At 40.9% G+C, this 18053-nt stretch overlaps 1 protein-coding gene across 4 annotated transcripts in view; it reads left to right on the top strand.

Moving 5' to 3' along the window:
- Positions 1-18053, top strand: part of FSTL4 (follistatin like 4) — a 301128-nt gene that overhangs the window by 248647 nt on the left and 34428 nt on the right. For all 4 annotated transcript variants that reach the window (XM_063168677.1, XM_063168673.1, XM_063168676.1 and 1 more), the window contains one exon: positions 13668-13834. In XM_063168677.1, the coding sequence (XP_063024747.1) occupies positions 13668-13834 (167 nt within the window). The remainder of the gene's footprint in view (positions 1-13667; positions 13835-18053) is intronic.

Genomic DNA, 18053 nt, shown 5'->3' with positions numbered 1-18053 from the left:
GAAAACAGCAGAAAAAATAGATAAATTAGGGTTTTGGCAAAAGATGAGACATAAGACAAATGAAAGAATATTCATGTCACCTGTTTAAATACCATAATCTAGCTAATGCTTATTAAATCCCTTCCATCTACAATTATTGACAGGAGCACTCTGTGTGTTCCACTGATAGGAACATTCACTTATTCACCTGGGGTATTGCCAGAGACAGAGAAATCCCAAATACTGAGTTGGTCACTGAGTTGGTTTCACTTTTCAGAGTGAAAAGACACAAAATCAGAATTCAGCAAGAAGAAACAATGTTTCCCACACTAGTTTATGACTGTTTTGGGGGTTTGTCAGTACAGTTCAGGAGTAGGGAGACAAGGTTTGCTCTGGCCAACACAAGTAATTTTCTCTAACTATGCCTTGATCTCTCATTCCATCTTCTGGCTTTGTTGCATATTTTCATTGCAGCTCTCTAGGGCATGAACTGAATTTCTAAAATATTTTTAATATATTTTTGAACACATCTTTGCTCTGTGAAGCCCTGGCCATGGTTGGGCCCTTTTTTTGTCTGTGGCTCACTTGTAGAATCCAAACCAAACCCTGTCAGGCATCATGTGTGGCACTGTAAGAGCATTGGGACTAATGAAATAATAGCTCCATAAATTACCATTAATTGTTTACCAAATTAATAATAGCACAGTTGAACCAATTAAAAATGTAGAATTTGATTACTTTGAAGGGGTATAAGCCACAAAGGACTATGCCTCAATTAAAATACAGCAGAAGGCTTTTCACTGCATGCCCTGCAGGTATGTGTTATATCTGAGTGAATGAATGTCATGTTGTGTTTGTGAAAATCATTTCATTAGCAAAGCCATAATTTACAGAATGCATAATAAATACTGGCATCTACAAGTCAACCACTGATCTTATTGATACTTGTATTGGCTGAGGAGTTTGCATTGGAAATTTTTAACTTTAGCATTACCATTGTGAGCAGTAACTACCTTTAATGTTGATTTCAGTAGTTTTCTTGTCACCAAGGTTTAACTTAAGTAAGATATTTCAAAAGCAGTTGAGCTGAGCTGTCAAGGCTCTTTATGATGTACTAATTTGTATCTGACATCTGGTGAGTAAATAAATATATTGTGGATATTGTTTCTGTGTCTCTTCATAAAGGAGACCCAGAGGAAGGGCTGGTTGGAGCAGGTGAGGAAGGCTCATGTTCAGCCAGGAGCCATCTCTGAAGATGGACAATGTTTAACCATTTCTGTGCTATGGTTGTTGTGATGTGCACATGGTCATGCATTCTGAAAGAATTTCTGGGCTCTTCTTCACATTAGGCATGCATTATTTCTTGGGAAAACAGAGCATCTGGCTGTGACAATATTTGTGATGAGTGCTGTGCTAAAGATCTTAAAAAGAAGCTGTCTCCAGACTCCTGATGTGATGAATGCTGTTATTTGTGGTGTTTGGCATATGGTGGCTATGCTGGCAAATAACTTAGCATTAAACAGTCTTTCATTTGGCCCACTGGGTTTCTGGTGTGTTTTAAATTAAATGTATATTTAAAGATTGTGCCGATATTTAATTTATAGACTTAATCAACAGTAATTCATTATATATGGTGCACTGTGCATTCCTCAAATGTTCAGTTCGTTGAGCTGATTTTAATTTGTAATCATTAAATGTAAACAAGGCATGTATCTGCTGCAATCAGCCTAAAAAGTCAATATTAGCAGCCCTCAACAAAATGGTGAGATCTAGGATCCTGTTCTTTCAGTACAAGAGAAATCCCTGTATTCTTTGCTTGTATTGGGAAGTCTGGGTAGCATAGAGCCATTTAATGTCACACACAAAGAGATAATGAGATATAGTTGATGACAGTTTAGGAGGGAACAATAAAAATATAGGAAAAAATTAAAAGGCCGTTTTCATAGGAAGAAGGAATGGAAATGTGCCCATTAGAGAGAAGCTATAGTGGCCCAGTGGCTGGAAATGTTCATGACCAAGAGGGATGGAGCTTGGGGCAAGCTGGTCTGGTGAAAGGTGCAGGGAGGGTGGAACTGGGTGTTCTCTGAGGTCCCTTCCAACCCAAACCATTGTGTGGTTCTATGTTTCTACGATTTTAAGTGCTGTTGGTTGGAAGAGTTGATGAAACACGTTTTGAGGCAGGCTGGTGGTCTGGAGAGCAGAGGTGGGCCCACAGCACAAATGGGGCCAAGTTCTGAGATGCAAATTCAGGTGCAGATTGCACAGACTCGGGGAAAAGCTTCTCTGTTTTTGGCAGAGAAATTCTGTTGGTGAGAAGTGGTGGGGGCTGTCCCTGCAGAGGCAGGAGCAGGACCAGGCCTTGCTTTGTTCCATCAGCCTCTGCTGGACCTGGGAGGCATCAAATCTGGATGCAGGAGCTCTGCTGGGGCTGTGGGGAAGGGAGAGGGGCAGCAGCTGTCCATGGGATGGCTGGTGAGGGCTGTCAGTCACAGTTCCAGCCAGTGAGGTGGGGTGACTGAAGCTCAGCGGGAATGGGAGATTTTGGACAGGTCAGAGCTGGGAGCATGCTGAGCGGAAATGAGGCAGAAGGGCTAAAAAGTTCTTTTTTGGCAAATAATCCCTCTGTGAGTCCACATAACTCAGCTAAAGCAAACATGTCAAAGGTGCTCACGAGCATTTCTGAAGACGATTTAATGGTGAAGGGTGTTACAGAAAAATCCAGGGAGCAATGAATCATTTCTGCCTTCTGAGCTGCATTTGAATAGTTGAAAATAAGGTTGGGGATATAAGATAAGAAAAATAAAATTGTTGAATAGCTGCTTTCTAACTAAATCCTGCCTGTTGTGTGCAAACCTGGTGTAATATGCCGACAGAATGAGAAGGGTGCTGGGCAGCCCAGGTGATGGAGGCTGTCACTGCTCCCCCTCCTGCCGCCGCTTCCCAGCACAATCAGAATGTTCTTCCAGTGCCAAGGGGTTTTATGTGACATAAGACTTATAAGCCTGAATGATAAAGAACAGCTTCCATAAATCATTTTGCTCTGCAGATGTAAAAGTTTCAAGATGCTGGTGCCAGGTTGGTACACAAAGTACAGCTGGCCACATTTTGCCAGCATATCTTGCTTTTCAATATGCTTTTTAATATGGTAGTCCAGGTGATTTGTTTTTCCAGTTACTTTCAAGGATGCAGCATTTATCATTTTTTTTACTGGCATTCAAGTTTCTTGCAGCAGAGGCTTCAAATCTCAGCTTCAAAGTATTTTTGTGTAATTAAATTTCAGTTTTATATGTGGATTTTATCTGTGAACCTCAGAGCGGCTTTAATAAGAAATCCAACATGCTTGTGGGTATTTGTGTGACACCTATTATCATGGTTCCAAGAAATCTTTTCAGACACCTTATTCCTAGAATGTCCTGGAGAGGTTTCATATGGGGGAAATTGAGGCAGAGTAGGGTTTAACTGTCTAGACAAAGATTAAATCTGCTTCTCCTGCTATGACTACAGCTTGACACTACCTGGAGCTCTCTGCAGAGATTTCTGCTGCACTCAAGAAGCCACTTTGGTGGCTGTACTTACCCATTCCTTACTGGTCCCTTCCAAACCTTTTGTTGTCCACCTTGACTCCAAATCTTGTCCCAAGGTCCAGCTGCCTGCCCAGCATTGCACTGAGTTCTGATGAATTAACCAGTTAAAGGGTCTTCTCTGCAGGGGTTTCTGCAGAGAAGAGTTTAAGCAGGACTAAACCTGCCCACAAAAAACAATGTTGTGTTTCCTGTTGATAGCAGGAAATTGGAGATTTTCTTTAGGAACTGTGCTTTGCTGTCTGCTTTCCCGGCACCATCCTCTCCAGAAAGGAATGTTATTAAATTACCTATGCTGTTCCTCTGCACATTCCTGACTTTCTCCTTAACTTCATTCAGGTGGTTCTGAATAAGGGAAGGACATGGTGAGAGTGCTGATGCCAAAGTTTTTACCAACTAATGTGTTTTGCAAGTGCAAGATGTTAGCTGGATAAATGTTGCTGCAGAGCAACCTTGCTGTAACCTTTCAGGATCCCCACTAGCCAAATTTCTGCTGTTTGTGCCATCTCCAGACTGGTACATCACTGCAGCACACATTAAACTGGTCACCTTCCAGGGCAGGACCAGCAGCACCTCAGGATGAGAAGAAATGCATCACAGCTGGTTTGGGTTGGAAGGGTCCTCAGAGATCATCCAGTTCCAGCCCCACTGCCATGGGCAGGGAGATCTGCCTCTAAACCAGGTTACTCCAAGCCCCATCCAACCTGAACTATGTCAGGTTGTGTCCTGGAATTGGCATGAGCACAGGAGAGCAGAGTCCTTGCATTTATTAAGCATCCTGAATGTAGCTTCAGTCAGGAAAGATGCAAAATCCAGATAATCACCGTAGCTAAATTTGCAGTCATCCATAGAAAGCAATGAAAGCTCCATGAAAAACATCACTAAGGCTTATTTACAACTCCAAAGGTTTACTCACCCTGATTTGGTTGTTTATGAGCACAGTAAATATGGGAATGTGAAAGAAACATTCATTTTAAATGCTTGGGATTTTTTTTACAAACCCTTCATCTGAGTTTAGAAGAAGTGCAAGGTTAGTTCCTAGAATCCTTGTTTCCTGGTTCATCCATTTTTTCCATGCATCACATTCATTGCATAATGCTGGCCAGGAACTCAAAGGAAAATGGACAGAGAGTGAAATATCAGAGCAGTTTGATAAGGCAATTTTTGATGACTCAAGGGTTGTAAATTATACGTGAATGTTTCTTGATCCCCAGATACCCCATGGCCTGACTTGTCTCTATATTTGAAGTAATTTCTGTACACATCTTAGTGGGTCCCACGAGTCATGTTGAACTTAATGTTCTGACAGTATTTCCATGATAAACCCTGGGGGTTTATAGAGCATCCATAAAAATTCACTCCAGGGAGAATCTTGGTGTGCCATGTCCTCCACTAGAAGCTATCATCTTCTGCCTTAAGTCAGGTATAAATCAGTTCAGATGTTGTAACTTAGAAAAGTTACAAAAATAAGTTTAGTGGGGGTTTTTTTCTGAAACTCTGGTATACCATAGTTTAAATATAGATAGTGGCTGTTCAAAGTCTTGTTGTTTTGACAGAGCCTGCCTGTGCTAAAGAGTTCCCAGTCTCAAAGCTAAGGAATTTCTGGATTTGGAGAAACTTTTAACTCCTAAAAATGCTGAAATAATCCTTTTAAAAGAGACAACTTATGCTGTTGTGGCAATGAAACTACTGATGCTAATTGTGTCTTACAGTCCCTGTAGGATAGAAAATGAAATTCAGAGAGCAGCTGCAACACTTCACATCTGTCCCCAAAAACTCATAATGTTCTTTATTTTTTGGTGGGGTCAGTGAGAGGTTTTAATTCTGCTCTCTCACAGTTTTTTAGAAAGAGGCAGAGGAGGACCCTGTAGTGTGATTTTTAACTGTTTTTAAGAAAAAGAGACAAGTTTTTGAGTCTCGTGGTAAACTTGTGTGAACAGGTTGCCCAGAGCAGCTGTGGCTGCCCCATCCCTGGAAGTGTTCAAGGCCAGGCTGGATGAGGCTTGGAGTATCCTGGTCTGGAGGAAGGTGTCCCTGGCCAGGGCAGGGAAGGCAGAATGAGGTGAACTTTAAAGTCCCTTCCAACTAAAACCATTCTGTGATTCTATGACTCCCTGAAGGAATTCTGAGAGCCGGTTAGACCATTAGCAATTTTACTTTTCAGATTAATAAAGTGGCTGGGGAAATGCATGGCTGCTGCAGTCTCAGCAGGATACTCTTGGTACAACATGGGAATATTTTATCAGAAATTAATCATATCAACATTGCTCTCAATCTGTGGGAATAGGAATTTAAAATAAAAACAAATGCTTTTATGTAAACTTTTTTCCAAAATAGACTACTTATGCCTATTTACATAATGAATCCATCACTACCCTCAGGAGATTAGATAATTAAGCACTGAACAACTTATATTTATTCATGTACTTTCAAGAATGAATTAATTATCCCTTCCTGCACAAACTCAATGTTCTCCCTCTGATTAGTAGCAGGAGGACAGTGATGGGATTTTGTGATGGAAAGTGTGTTGCTTGTTTCCTTTAAAAAAAAAGGAAAACAAATTGATCATTAGGATAAAGTACATTAAAAAGCTGTGTTTGGTTAAAAGTCAATACAAACAGTTTTTAGCAAATTTATTAGCAATGTGAAGATGCTTGATTCAGATTCATATGAGAGAACTGGACTTTTTTTTCTTAAATATGTATCATTTTTGAGAGGACTTTGTGTGTAATTTAGATAATTGTTCAAGCAGCTGTCTGAACAGTGTTTGGCTCTCCAGATGTGACATTTCCAGTGCAGGTGGCTCAGAATTACTCACCTGAAGATTCTCTCTACTCAGTTCCTGGGAGCAGATCCCCAAGCCAGGCAGGGTGACCCAGGGTCCCAGGTGGGCTCAGAGGGGGATGGAGGCATCCTCTCAGGCATGGCACCAGCCTCCAAATCCCAGGTTCAGGAGATCTGAATTGATTCTCAGATGGTCTCAAATCCAGCTGCTGGAAATGATTCTCATCTTCCCCTGGGCATTCCGTCATTCTTCTGGAGGGGAACATGCAGGTATTTCACAGAAACAGGACAGTGTGGTCTCTGTGAAGTTCTAATCCCCTTAGAAGCTGGCCTAAACTCTGAAATTAAATATTTTTTTCAAATTATGCTTTATTTTCTGTGGCATATTCTCATTATATAAATAATCAACTGCTCTGAGCAACTTGGTCTAGTGGAAGTTGTTCCTGCCCATGGGAAGGGGTTGACAGGATGAGCTTTGAAGATCCATTCCAACCCAAACCATTCTATGAAATGTCATCAGTAGCATTTTATGGACACAGTTGCTGAAGAAAAGTAAAAGGTATCATAATATTTAATTATTTCAATGGCTGTTTTTCTCTTACATTTGTTCGAAGTCACGGTGACATTAGATAGGGATGAGAGGCAGTGTCTTCACCACCACACCAGAGCTGTGTTATGGGGACTTGCACACATTTATCTTGAATTCCACAATTTAGCTTTGAAGCTAACAATTTAGGGGTTTAGCTTCAAATGTAAGGTTGGGACCTACCTTGGGGAGTCATAGCCTGTGGCCATCAAGAGTAATGACAGAAGAGTGCTTCAGGTACTAAATTCTGCTAGATACATAATTATGGCTTTTTATTACTTAAAAAACAGCATTAGTAATTTAGTAGAGAATTTACAGTAAAATGTTTTCTGAAGTAGCCCACAAAAAGTCCTGAGGATTTATAAATTACGTTAAGAACCTGAATAATTGCAGCTACAAAATAAAGCTGAGATATGAACATTTCTACTCAGCTTTAGAAATGATCTTCTTGTTCACATTAATTGAGCTTGCAGTCCTTAGCGGTATGTCTCTTTGAGGGACAGTGAGCTCCTGAGATGTCCCACAGTGGCAGCTGGGCAGGGCTGGGTCACACCAAGGGTGCCCAGAGGCAGAGCCAGCTCCTGGTGGTGTTTGTCACAGGTTATAAAGCCAGAAACCTCATCCCCAGTCACCTGCACTGAACTGACGTGGGAGCTGTAGGAATTCTCTGGGCTCATTAATTGTGAACTACTTTAATCATGGTCATTAACAACTCTAAGGTCGTTAATTAATAACATAAACAGTTTTAGTAGCATGACTGGCTTTCCTCTAATTCTAAGTTGGTGTTCAGAAAATGGAGTTTTTTCACTGGGTGATGGATAATCCTTTCACCTGACTCTGGGCAGGTGAGAAGATGTCAGATGTGTCTGGGTAAGACCAGCTTGTTGAACCTTAATGACCAGCAAAATGTGATGGCATGGCAATGTTTCTTCTGGAGATAATCCTAAAAACAGCCAGTGGAAGAGGTTTGCAAAGGCATGCAAACCCAGGGTAATCTGTGTACTGAGGTTGTTACTAATTCATTTATTTGGTCTATACAGTAGGGTAGAAACTAAATCAAATCCTAATATGAGCAATTTATAAGCGTATTATACAATGTTGTACAGATTCAGACTCAGTGTGAATCATCCTTCATTGCTTTTAGCCTCTCCCTGCTGTGACTAACCAGATGACATCCCATCCCATCCCATTGTGTCCCCACATCCCATCCCAGTGTGTCCCCAGCAGCATCACCAGAGTCCCTCCTTGGCTGGCCAAACTTCACTTTCATGTTTACAAATGCATCTCACAAATAACACGGTCATTTTAAAATCAATTAGGTGCAGTTGGCTTAGCTTTAAGAGGGTCTAAAATTTCTCCAAACTCTATGCAGAGCCAAATACATCTCATCAAAATTATTGGAGAAAAGAGTAATTATAAAAGGTATATCCTGTGTTTAACTATGTTCTATTATTTTTTTCATTTTCTGGATTCGGTTAGCTCCTCATCTGAGAATGTGTTCAGCTGGAGAACTCTTTTATCTGTTGAAACAAATGCTAAAATCACCACTGACCTTCATGGCCACAAGGCAATAAACAGATTTTACTAATGCAGTGCATAAACACAGCTGCAGGACTTGGGGAATTAAGTAGACACTAAAGTTTCCATCCCATTAAATCACCCCTGACTTGAACCATTGCTGGAGAAACACGATGTATTTAGGGCTGTTACCCATGCTTCAGTTCACAAACAACAGGTCTCTCTGCATTAATTTGGGGGCAAGAATCAGTGCTGGAGACTTTCTTTGAAAGTCATTCTCCTGTTGAACATCAAACAAGGCTAAGATTTGGTTCATTGTCTCCCTTCTGAGGATGAGTTACAGGATTTAAAAGGTATTGCCTTGTCTCATAAGCAGGATCTAAGCAATAGAACAAGAGTAGATTAAATATTATGGGGAAATTTTTCCCTGTGAGAGTGATGAGGCCCTGGCACAGGATTACTAGAGAAAGTGTGGATGCCCCATCCCTGGAAATGTTCCAGACCAGGCTGGAGGGGCACCAAGAAACCTGGTCTAGTGGAAGGTGTCCCTGACCACAGCAAGCGATTGGAGTGAGATGATCTTCCAACCCAGAACATTCTGCAATTCTATGAGACTCTGTTTCAGCAAGGCAAGATATCCATGAACAACTGTAGCAATGATTGAAGGTGGCAGCAATGCATTGAAATGTGTATTTTCTTTAGATTTAAGGGAAGATATCTAATTCATGATATTAAGCACTATTTAAAGTGTGAAATCTGTTTCTGTAGGTAGTGCAGCACAAGCAAAGGCATGTGCCCAACATCACCAGGTAAATTATCTCCATGCCATGCTACGTCGGTGAGGTTTTCTCCATAAATGTTCATTCCAGGCTGCTCCCTGTAATGACCTCAGTTATACATGTCTTCATTGTGAAATTATGATTGCCTTTGGTGGGCTGCAAATGACAGCAGAGAAAAAGATTTCCATGATAAACCAGCACAACAGGTAATACCTGCTGCATTAGTATGCAGAGCTTGTGAAGGTGCAGTGTAACTCCAGCTTAAATAACACTGGAGAGGAGGAGGGACAGATGTTCAGCAATATCTTGGCACCTTTTTACAAGGAAAGGAATTACTAAGATTTCACATTCTCAAATGTCACTGTGGGACCTGATATTGCAAGAAGTTTAATGTAAGAACATCAAGATGGTGACAGCTGGGTCACCAGAGGTGCTCAGTGCTTCGGGCTGAATATCACACCAGGCAGGAAAGGTGGGAGAGGATGGACAAGAGTGGTCCCTCCCCTGAATAACCCCTTGGCACTAACCCCCAGCACGCAGGGAGGGATCCCTTACCCTCCTGAATAAGGGTCTGGAGATGGCACTGCCCTAATTCCGAACCACAAGGTGTTCAGGCACTGAGCTGCTGCCATCACCAGCGGAGACTTTGTGGGGTCCTGGTTGCCTTTCACTGACCTTGACTTTGTTCCACATTTGATGTCTCTCATCTACATGATCAGGGATTAGTCACAGTCCTCTGATACACAGGCACATCCTTACACCAATTCCTTTTTAAAGGGGACCATTACAAAGGCTTCACCCCTGTCTGGAACTATTAAAAATTGAGTGAAGAATGATAGCATCCCATTCTCTGATGATAGTATCTATGTCTGATGGCAAAATAGTTGGCAGGAACTTATTTCCAGCTGGAATAAGCTGAGGACCTACTTCATCTGAAATCCCAGAGTATCAAGTGTGACACAGCTTGGTAACTGTGGGTCAGCTAGGACTGATACTGGTTGAACCTGTGGAATGTAGAAAAATGGTTTGGATGCCTCGTCCTTCAGGATTTCCAAATAAACATAACTTGAACATAACATTGCTTGATTTTAGGACCAAATTCAATTCCAGCTTGTTTTCTTCTGCAAATGAGCACCCTTTGAATATTGCCTATTTGTTCTCTTCAGTTTTATACCCATGGTAAAAATCCTTTTATCTCCTAAAGGTTTTTAAGAATAAAATGAACAGTGTTCAATACTTAATCTAGAAGTTCTACACAAAATCATTATGGTGACTTGAATAATTTTTGCACATAAACCAACAGCAGCAGTGTCTAAGCTCTATAACCTAATATTGAGTCTTTTAAAAGAGTTTTAAAAAGCTCAGCCCTTGCATCATCTTAGGGAACCCTGTTTCCTCCCCAATTTACCTGCTTGTATAAGGAAATATTTTTCTATTGAAAACAAAAAAGCAATAACTAAAACGACACAAAATAATTCTGTATTAGTAGAAATGCTTTTAGATGTTAATTAGAGTCCCTCAAATGTACTAGTAATAAGATGCTGTCAAATATACTCCATAGAAATACTCTAAAAAGGAGTGTGTTTGTATTGTTAAAGTGGTCTGTGCTAATTACATGCTTTAACATAAAAAAGCTCATCTCTTGGCCTCTTATGGTTCATCCAAGAATGGCAGCTGTGCAAGGTGTCTTCTTAATTAAACCTTAATGTATTTTTCATTACTGTGCTTCTAAAAAGCAAAAGCCAAAGCCTCTTTAGCAATTGTTTGTAAGATGGGCAGGAAGCCTTAAATTCCACTGCAAGAGAGCACTGAAAATCCGTTGCTGAAGAAGGAGCTTATGGAAGCCCAGCATGTGCCAGGGAACTCAAGACACCATGAAAAACAGCAGAGGGAATTAAGGAAAACAGCAGTGAGATGAAAAAACAATTCTCTTGTAAATGAATGGCCCTCTATTTCATTCCTCCTCAAGAGGAGATGTCCTCATTAGCCCTACTGCATGCTACAAATTATTGTAATTATCAGTTCTTTATCCTGTCAAGTGCACTCCAAATATTTTATTCATTAAAAGAAGCTCTTCATTATGTAGAAAATAACTACATTATTAGCCCCTATGTGCTGTTTCCATGCCTGAGGCAGCTGGGTGAGGGTGGTGGGATGAACTCTCCATCCCTGGAAGTGTTCAAGCCAGATTGGATGGGGCTTGGAGCAGCCTGGTTGAGTGAAAGATGTCCCTGCCCATGGTACCCAAAGGCAGTGTGATTTACTCACATGTTATGTCTTCCCAGCTTAGTAGTTAACCTGCTCGGTGATCTTAAATGTTGTCTTCCCAATATTCCTTCATCTCCCCTTTTGCTTTTTAAGGTTTGATGGTCAGACTGTGTCAGTCTTCTCATGTAATGCCCGTGGGAGCCACCATAACACAAATAGTAGCACCACATTAGTCAAACATTCTTAATTTTGATCAACCATCTATCAAAACTGTAGTTACCTTTTATTTGGAGCAGCTTGTACTCTTCCTGAAATAGCACTGGGAATTTTAAGTGGGAGAAGTGCTCACTGCTGGCAGACACACCAATGCTGTATGCACCCTGCAGCCCAAAGTCAGCCGCAGATCCACAGTGGTGAACACTTTTGGCACGTTAGCTTCTCACTTAGGTGGAAGAAGCAGAAGAGAAGGGGTGCTGAGCTGTTGGAGTATGTTTTCACAAGCAGGTTTTTACTAGTTCTTCACAATCAGTTGCTGTACAAGAGCACTGAGTCTGTCCAGGCTGCCCAAGGATGCTGAAATACACTGAATATTTTAGTGACAGATTTAAGAGGTTTGCTTCTCAAGAGGTGTTAAAGCAATTTTTCAATTAGATAGTATGTGAAAAGGTGGAAAATTGTGCTTGCAAATGTCGATACTGGGGTTTTTTTCATTTTTATTCCGTGCAAGTGACATTCAGATCTTGTGTGGGATGTAATGACAGAGTTGTGAGGTAAGTGGATGGGATGAAGAGTAACTTTACCAGTTAATGGGAGGGAGTAACCTGACCCCTGTATGTCATTTTACAGTGTCACCACTGCTTGAAGGGTTTTTTTTATCCTACAGAACATGGCCTTGGGTGAGGCATCATTCTCTTATGTTTTCCTGCTGTTGTTGCCAGTGGAGATGAGGAAGGAGCACCCTTGGTGCTGGGACAGGTTCTTTCATTCCCCAGCCCAGGTTTTGGAGGTGGCTGAAGCAAAGTAACACCAGCTGTGAACATTCCCTGCTCTCTCAATGGGCCACTACCTTGAAAGACCAGTCTTCATAATTTACATGCAATACAGTTTACTTATTGCAGAGCCTGGGAATGAGAGGAAGCAAAAGCCATTGTGTGAATTACAAAGCTGTGGCTAGGGGAGCTTGGACAATGTGGCCTGACTGCCCAGTCACTGTCACTGCTGCCAAAATGCTACATAAAGGCAATCTGCACCCAGGCTAGTTCTGGTATCAGGTCTGACCTTTCTGTGTGACCACACATGGTAAAAGGTGCAGCAACATCTCATGTCAGTGGCCAGAAGGAAACTATGTGACATAGTGTGGTTTCAGAGAGCTGGCAGGAGTTTCTTTTGTGTGGCACACATAAGTCAAAATAACTGGGGGTTTTATTTAAATAAAATATTAGAAAGCTTTTATATTTTAAGACATCTGTATCTCAGGTGCCATATGTGGCTGTGTTTGGTAAACAAGTTTTCAAGCTTAGTGACTTCCAGTGTTTGGGCAGTTTGAAACTGGGTTTATCTATATTTCAGTGGCAGCTGTCTGACCTTAATTCTTCCTTAAGGAACAAATATGACTCATTCTTGTACCTTTTAAAAGTACAAGAATGGTACCTTTTGAGGTACCATTTTTGGTAGGAGAGCCTTTGAGAGGCTTTCCTACCAAAGAGAGGTAGTGGAGTGAAAAGTGTTGTAGAGAGGAGTGGTGTAGAGAAACAAGCCCAGATGGACTCAAGCTGGAGAGCCTTTGTTTGTCCTTCTGTTCCTGACTGCTTTAAACTATTAAGTATAAACTACTAAGTATAAAGTACAGCAGCCAGGCTGGCCAGCTGACCATCGTAGTGCCCTCATGCTACAGCTGAGATGATTCAGGAAAGGGGTGCAGGGAGTTTGATTGAGACAGATTCAATTTGTCTCTGACTTGGCTTTACTGTTGATGGGGTTTTTTTTGTAGAGCATAGGAGCTAAGATGATTCAGGAAAGGGATGCAAGGAGTTTGATTGAGACAGATTCAATTTGTCTCTTACTTGGTTTTATTGTTGATGGGGTTTCTTTCATATATCATGAGCACCTCATCTCCTTGCCAAAACCCTCCAAAGCTATTCTCAGGATGAGAGCGGAAGTCAGAGAGGGGAGAGGAGGAGCAGCTTCCCTGTGTGGTGTTTGATGTTGTGCCTGTTCTCTTGCCCTTTGCAGAGGTGGTCCAGCTGAGCCTGCCCGAGGAGCAGCGGGTCACCGTGAGCACCATCACCGTCGGCCTCAGCGCCGTGCTGACGTGCGGCATCCGCGGGGCGCTGCGCCCGCCCATCGTCTGGAAGCGCAACGGCATCGTGCTCAACTTCCTCGACCTGGAGGACATCAACGTACGTCCTGAGCCTCTCCTGTCACTGTCTGTCACACCTTGAGTATGGCCTCCTTTAGCAGGTGGTGGCTGTAAGGGTGCAGCTTTTATCTTACTGTTACGGAAAGCGGAAGCTGGTGCAATATTTAGGATTTATGTGAATATGTCTCAGGAATAAAAAGCAAAGCAGTGTATGTGCAGGGGAGAGCAGGAGTACTTGGAATAAGTTACATAAAATTATGCTTCTATCTTTCATTGGTGCTTCTTTCGTTGTTCTGGACCTGTGCTCCAGAGACCTCAAAACTCGGGGGAAAACAGCTCTACAGACCCCTCACTCCTCAGGGATGTCTTTCCCAGTACAATGAAACAGGTTCATCAAGAAGATGAAACAAAACATTTGTGTGGTGGCTATGGATCTCTCCTTTCCTTAAACCATATAATCCATTTTTGTCTCCTGTTTCTCTTGCCTTTGAGTCAATTCTTCTCTCTCATTCCTTGGCTGTTATTTCTGACAAGCAGTTTAAAAATGAGATTATTCAGCAGGGTGTGGCGATGCCCTCACAGGAAGGAAGATGAATCTCTTTTAATTCACAGTGCTGGTCTGATCTCGGAGTCATAGTTGGTAGTAAAGACAATACCTGAATGATGGTATAAACTTACTCATTTATTTAATAACATTTAATTACAGAGAGAGTGGAAAGTAGTGTACAAAAATATGGTCTGTATTTCATTTCTCTTTTCATTACAGTATATGGTAAATCAGATTTTATTTTAATTACACTGCAGCAAGAGTTGATTTATATTTTTTTTCAGTTCTTGTTAATTTGATAACCACTCAGTTCAGAGTTGTTGCAGTCAATACTATAGCTCCCTAAATTGTTGTGAATCCAGGATTGCTGAAATGGGAAAAATCTTTGGTTTATTCTTCTGCAGTAAAATGTGAAAATTACAGCACATGGGACAGAACTGCACACAGAATCTCAGAGCTTTATTTGTTGACTCTTCCTTAGCAGGAAAATCATGTGCACCATGTATAGGCAATTACTGTGTGCACAAACTTAGTAATTAAAACCATCTGAATGTCTTTTTATTTTCATCACAGCAAGTATTATCTTTTTAAAATTTTTTGTATTTCTTGTCACTGCTTTGAGCTTGGCATGCAAATGCAGAAGAGCCTCTGAAGGCTAAAGAGTGGTATTAGGATTTGTTGGCCAAAATAATTAAAATTTCATGTATTTAGTTTACATTTAGGAAATTTTGGTTATGATGACATCTTAAAGAATTAAAGTTCCTGTGTGAACTGGACACAAAATGACATTCCAAAAACCTGAGTAGAAACACATTATTGAAGGACTGATGGTACTTGGCTCTGAGGGTTCGTTTGCAACTCCTACTGTTTTAAACAGAATGTTGAATACTGAAATGCCAGTTCCTCACATAATTTAGCACTGGCCCAAGTGGATTTCTGGTTTGCTTAGAAATAATTCTGTTTCTCATTGTTGATTCTATGTTAAGAGGCAGAGTTATGTCCTTGCACATGAGCCTGACTGGTTCCTGAATGATTCAACACTCCCATGGAGTGTAATACAGCAAAAAAAAATCACTTTTTGATCTGTTTCGACTAGTATGTCACTGAGAAACTATACCAGAAGACCATTCTGAGATTGTTACAAGGAGAAAAAACAAGATTTGTGCCTCAATTTTAATGTGTCACATACCAGTTTATAACCTCTATCACCTTGTCATATAACACCTGCTACTAGTGAACATCAACTTTTCTAGTCTAATGAACACCTCCACAACTTTTTCATCTTTAATTACACTCTGTAAATGTTTTATGTTCTGTATATACACTGCTGTCTGTATTCTGGTCTGACTGCTTGACGAGGCACAATTTGGCCATTTTTTATTTTTCCTCTTTCCCGGGGGGTGTTATGTAGGATGTTTGAGCTCAGGCATGTCTACTCTCTGGCTACTGAGGATGGGCCCCTGCATGTCTGAAGCACTTGGTGGCAGCAGGGATGGTCCTTCAGCTGCTGAATGCAGCCTTTTATTTATCATAGAACCACAGACTGACTTGGGTTAGAAGGGACTTTAAAGCTCATCTCATTCCAACCCCCCTTGCCATGGGCAGGGACACCTTCCTCTAGACCAGGCTCCAAAATCTTCATCCAGCCTGGCCTTGGACACTTCCAGGAATGGGGCATCTGCAGCTTTTATGGGAAACATGTGTCAGTGCCTCACCACCCTCACAGGGAGGATTTTTTCCTAATAGCTAATTTAATCCTACTCTCTTTTAATCCATTCCCCATTCTCCTGTCACTACATGCCCTTGTTTAAAAGTCCCTCTCCACCTTTCTTGTAGGTTCCCTTCAGGTACTGGAAGGGTGCAATTATGTCATTCTTAATCCTTCTATTTTCCCGGCTGAAGAATCCCAGTTCTCTCAGCCTTCCCTTCTAGCAGAGGTGCTCCATCCCTCCATTCATCTTGGTCTTTTCCTGAACACCAAACAGCTCAGGTCAGGGGGTGGCAGCAGACAGTTCAAAGCGTCAGCCTTACGTGGTACACAAACTCACATTAAACAATAATCTATTTAAAGGCCCTGACAGCAGAAAGTAAAGGCAGTGTGCTTCTTAATGTACTTGAAGGTAGTTAATTAAATTACTCCAGTTTTCCTTTAGTACGCCTCAAGCAGAAACTCAATTGCATTTCTGCTTTTCACAATAAGGTTGGCAATTTGGCTAATTGGAAGTGCAACAGGAGATTAATTGTACCTTTTTAACTTCAAGAAAATCCTCCCTGCTCTTGGCACATTGCTAATCACATACAGACCTACAGGATAGTCACACACTTGGAAAAGTCCTGGTATTATATTTCAATTAAACTCTTTCTCTTCTAAATGCTAATTCAAGAAATCAAATGAAATTAGAAGCTCAAGTCTGAAAAAACAGATTCCTGCCAACCAGGTGTGAGAGCAGCAGAGGGTAGGCTTTGTTGAGGTGTCCTTTGTTGCTTTATTCTCTCCAGATTCATGACAAATGTGATATGAGAAGGTGACGTGTGTTCCAAGGTAATACTGGGAGGGACTGAGATAGTCAACAAAAACCTAGATAAGCCTAAATTTGCACAGAACTGAAAGATTGAACATAACTATAAAGCCTCATTGTTTAACTGCATTAGTTAAATCACTTTTATGTGATATCTTGATTGGCAACAAAATATTTATTATTTTTCATTGCTCTCTTAATCAGAAGCTTTCATAAGCAGCTAGTAACAATTTGTCATGTCCTGTCTATGGGAGCTCTGTTAATGAGTTGTCACATAGCTATTGCAAAAGAGCCATCCTAATGGTATATGTAATTAAACACTTTCTCTTGCAAACATTTAAGATTGCTTTTAGCATAAAAATATTATTTCTCCATAAATTACCCATCCATATTATTTATCCATTAGAAGTCCCTTTGCAGTTCCACTTTAATAAAGTCACATCAACTTTTCTCATGCAGAAAATAACTATAATGTAGCTGAAACTGATAAATTTGTTATAGCTATAAATTGATTTCTGACTACAAAAGTGAAGTGGTTAAAATGTGTCATCATTCAAAATAATATACTTTTGCCTCCCAGGAACAAGTGATATGTTTTCTCAAGTATGTGATTATGAAAGCATTCCTCAATTTGAAAATAAAATAAACTCCTCATGGAGTCAAATGCATATAGTATTTATAGGGTATTGTTTCACATGATTTGGCATTATCTCCAGAGAAACATGTGTAAATTGATATAATTTATAAATATAAGTTGCTCCTTCAGAAGCATGGTGAAAGAGAAGATTACCATAAGAAAACAAATATGGTGAAGAGGTAGATAAGAATTTGGTGAATTACAAATGTAGTGCAGGTAGCTATAGCCTAAACTCATTAGTGTCTTTAATTACTCATTTCAGTTTAATCTGTACACTTTAACTCACACTGGCATTGGGTCATTAGTTCAAAAATAGAATTTTATATATTTATATTTACACAATATAAATTGTGTAAATACAGAGTTCTGCATTTCTGCTGATGTCAGGTAGGATGGCACAGCCCTGCTGTCACCAAACATCCCACCCAGGGACAAGCCCAGAGCTCCAGACCACAGCCCTGACTGCTGGATTTCCCCATCCCCTGGGAAATCACCTCCATGTGCATCCCATGGCCCTTACAGGAGCTGTGCCCACCTGTCTTGAGACACATTTCAT

This window comes from Melospiza melodia, chromosome 14, assembly GCF_035770615.1.
Source record: "Melospiza melodia melodia isolate bMelMel2 chromosome 14, bMelMel2.pri, whole genome shotgun sequence".
NCBI classification, from domain to species: domain Eukaryota; kingdom Metazoa; phylum Chordata; class Aves; order Passeriformes; family Passerellidae; genus Melospiza; species Melospiza melodia.
Note: the sequence above shows the minus strand (reverse complement) of the source record. Positions and strands in the feature narration are given on the sequence as shown.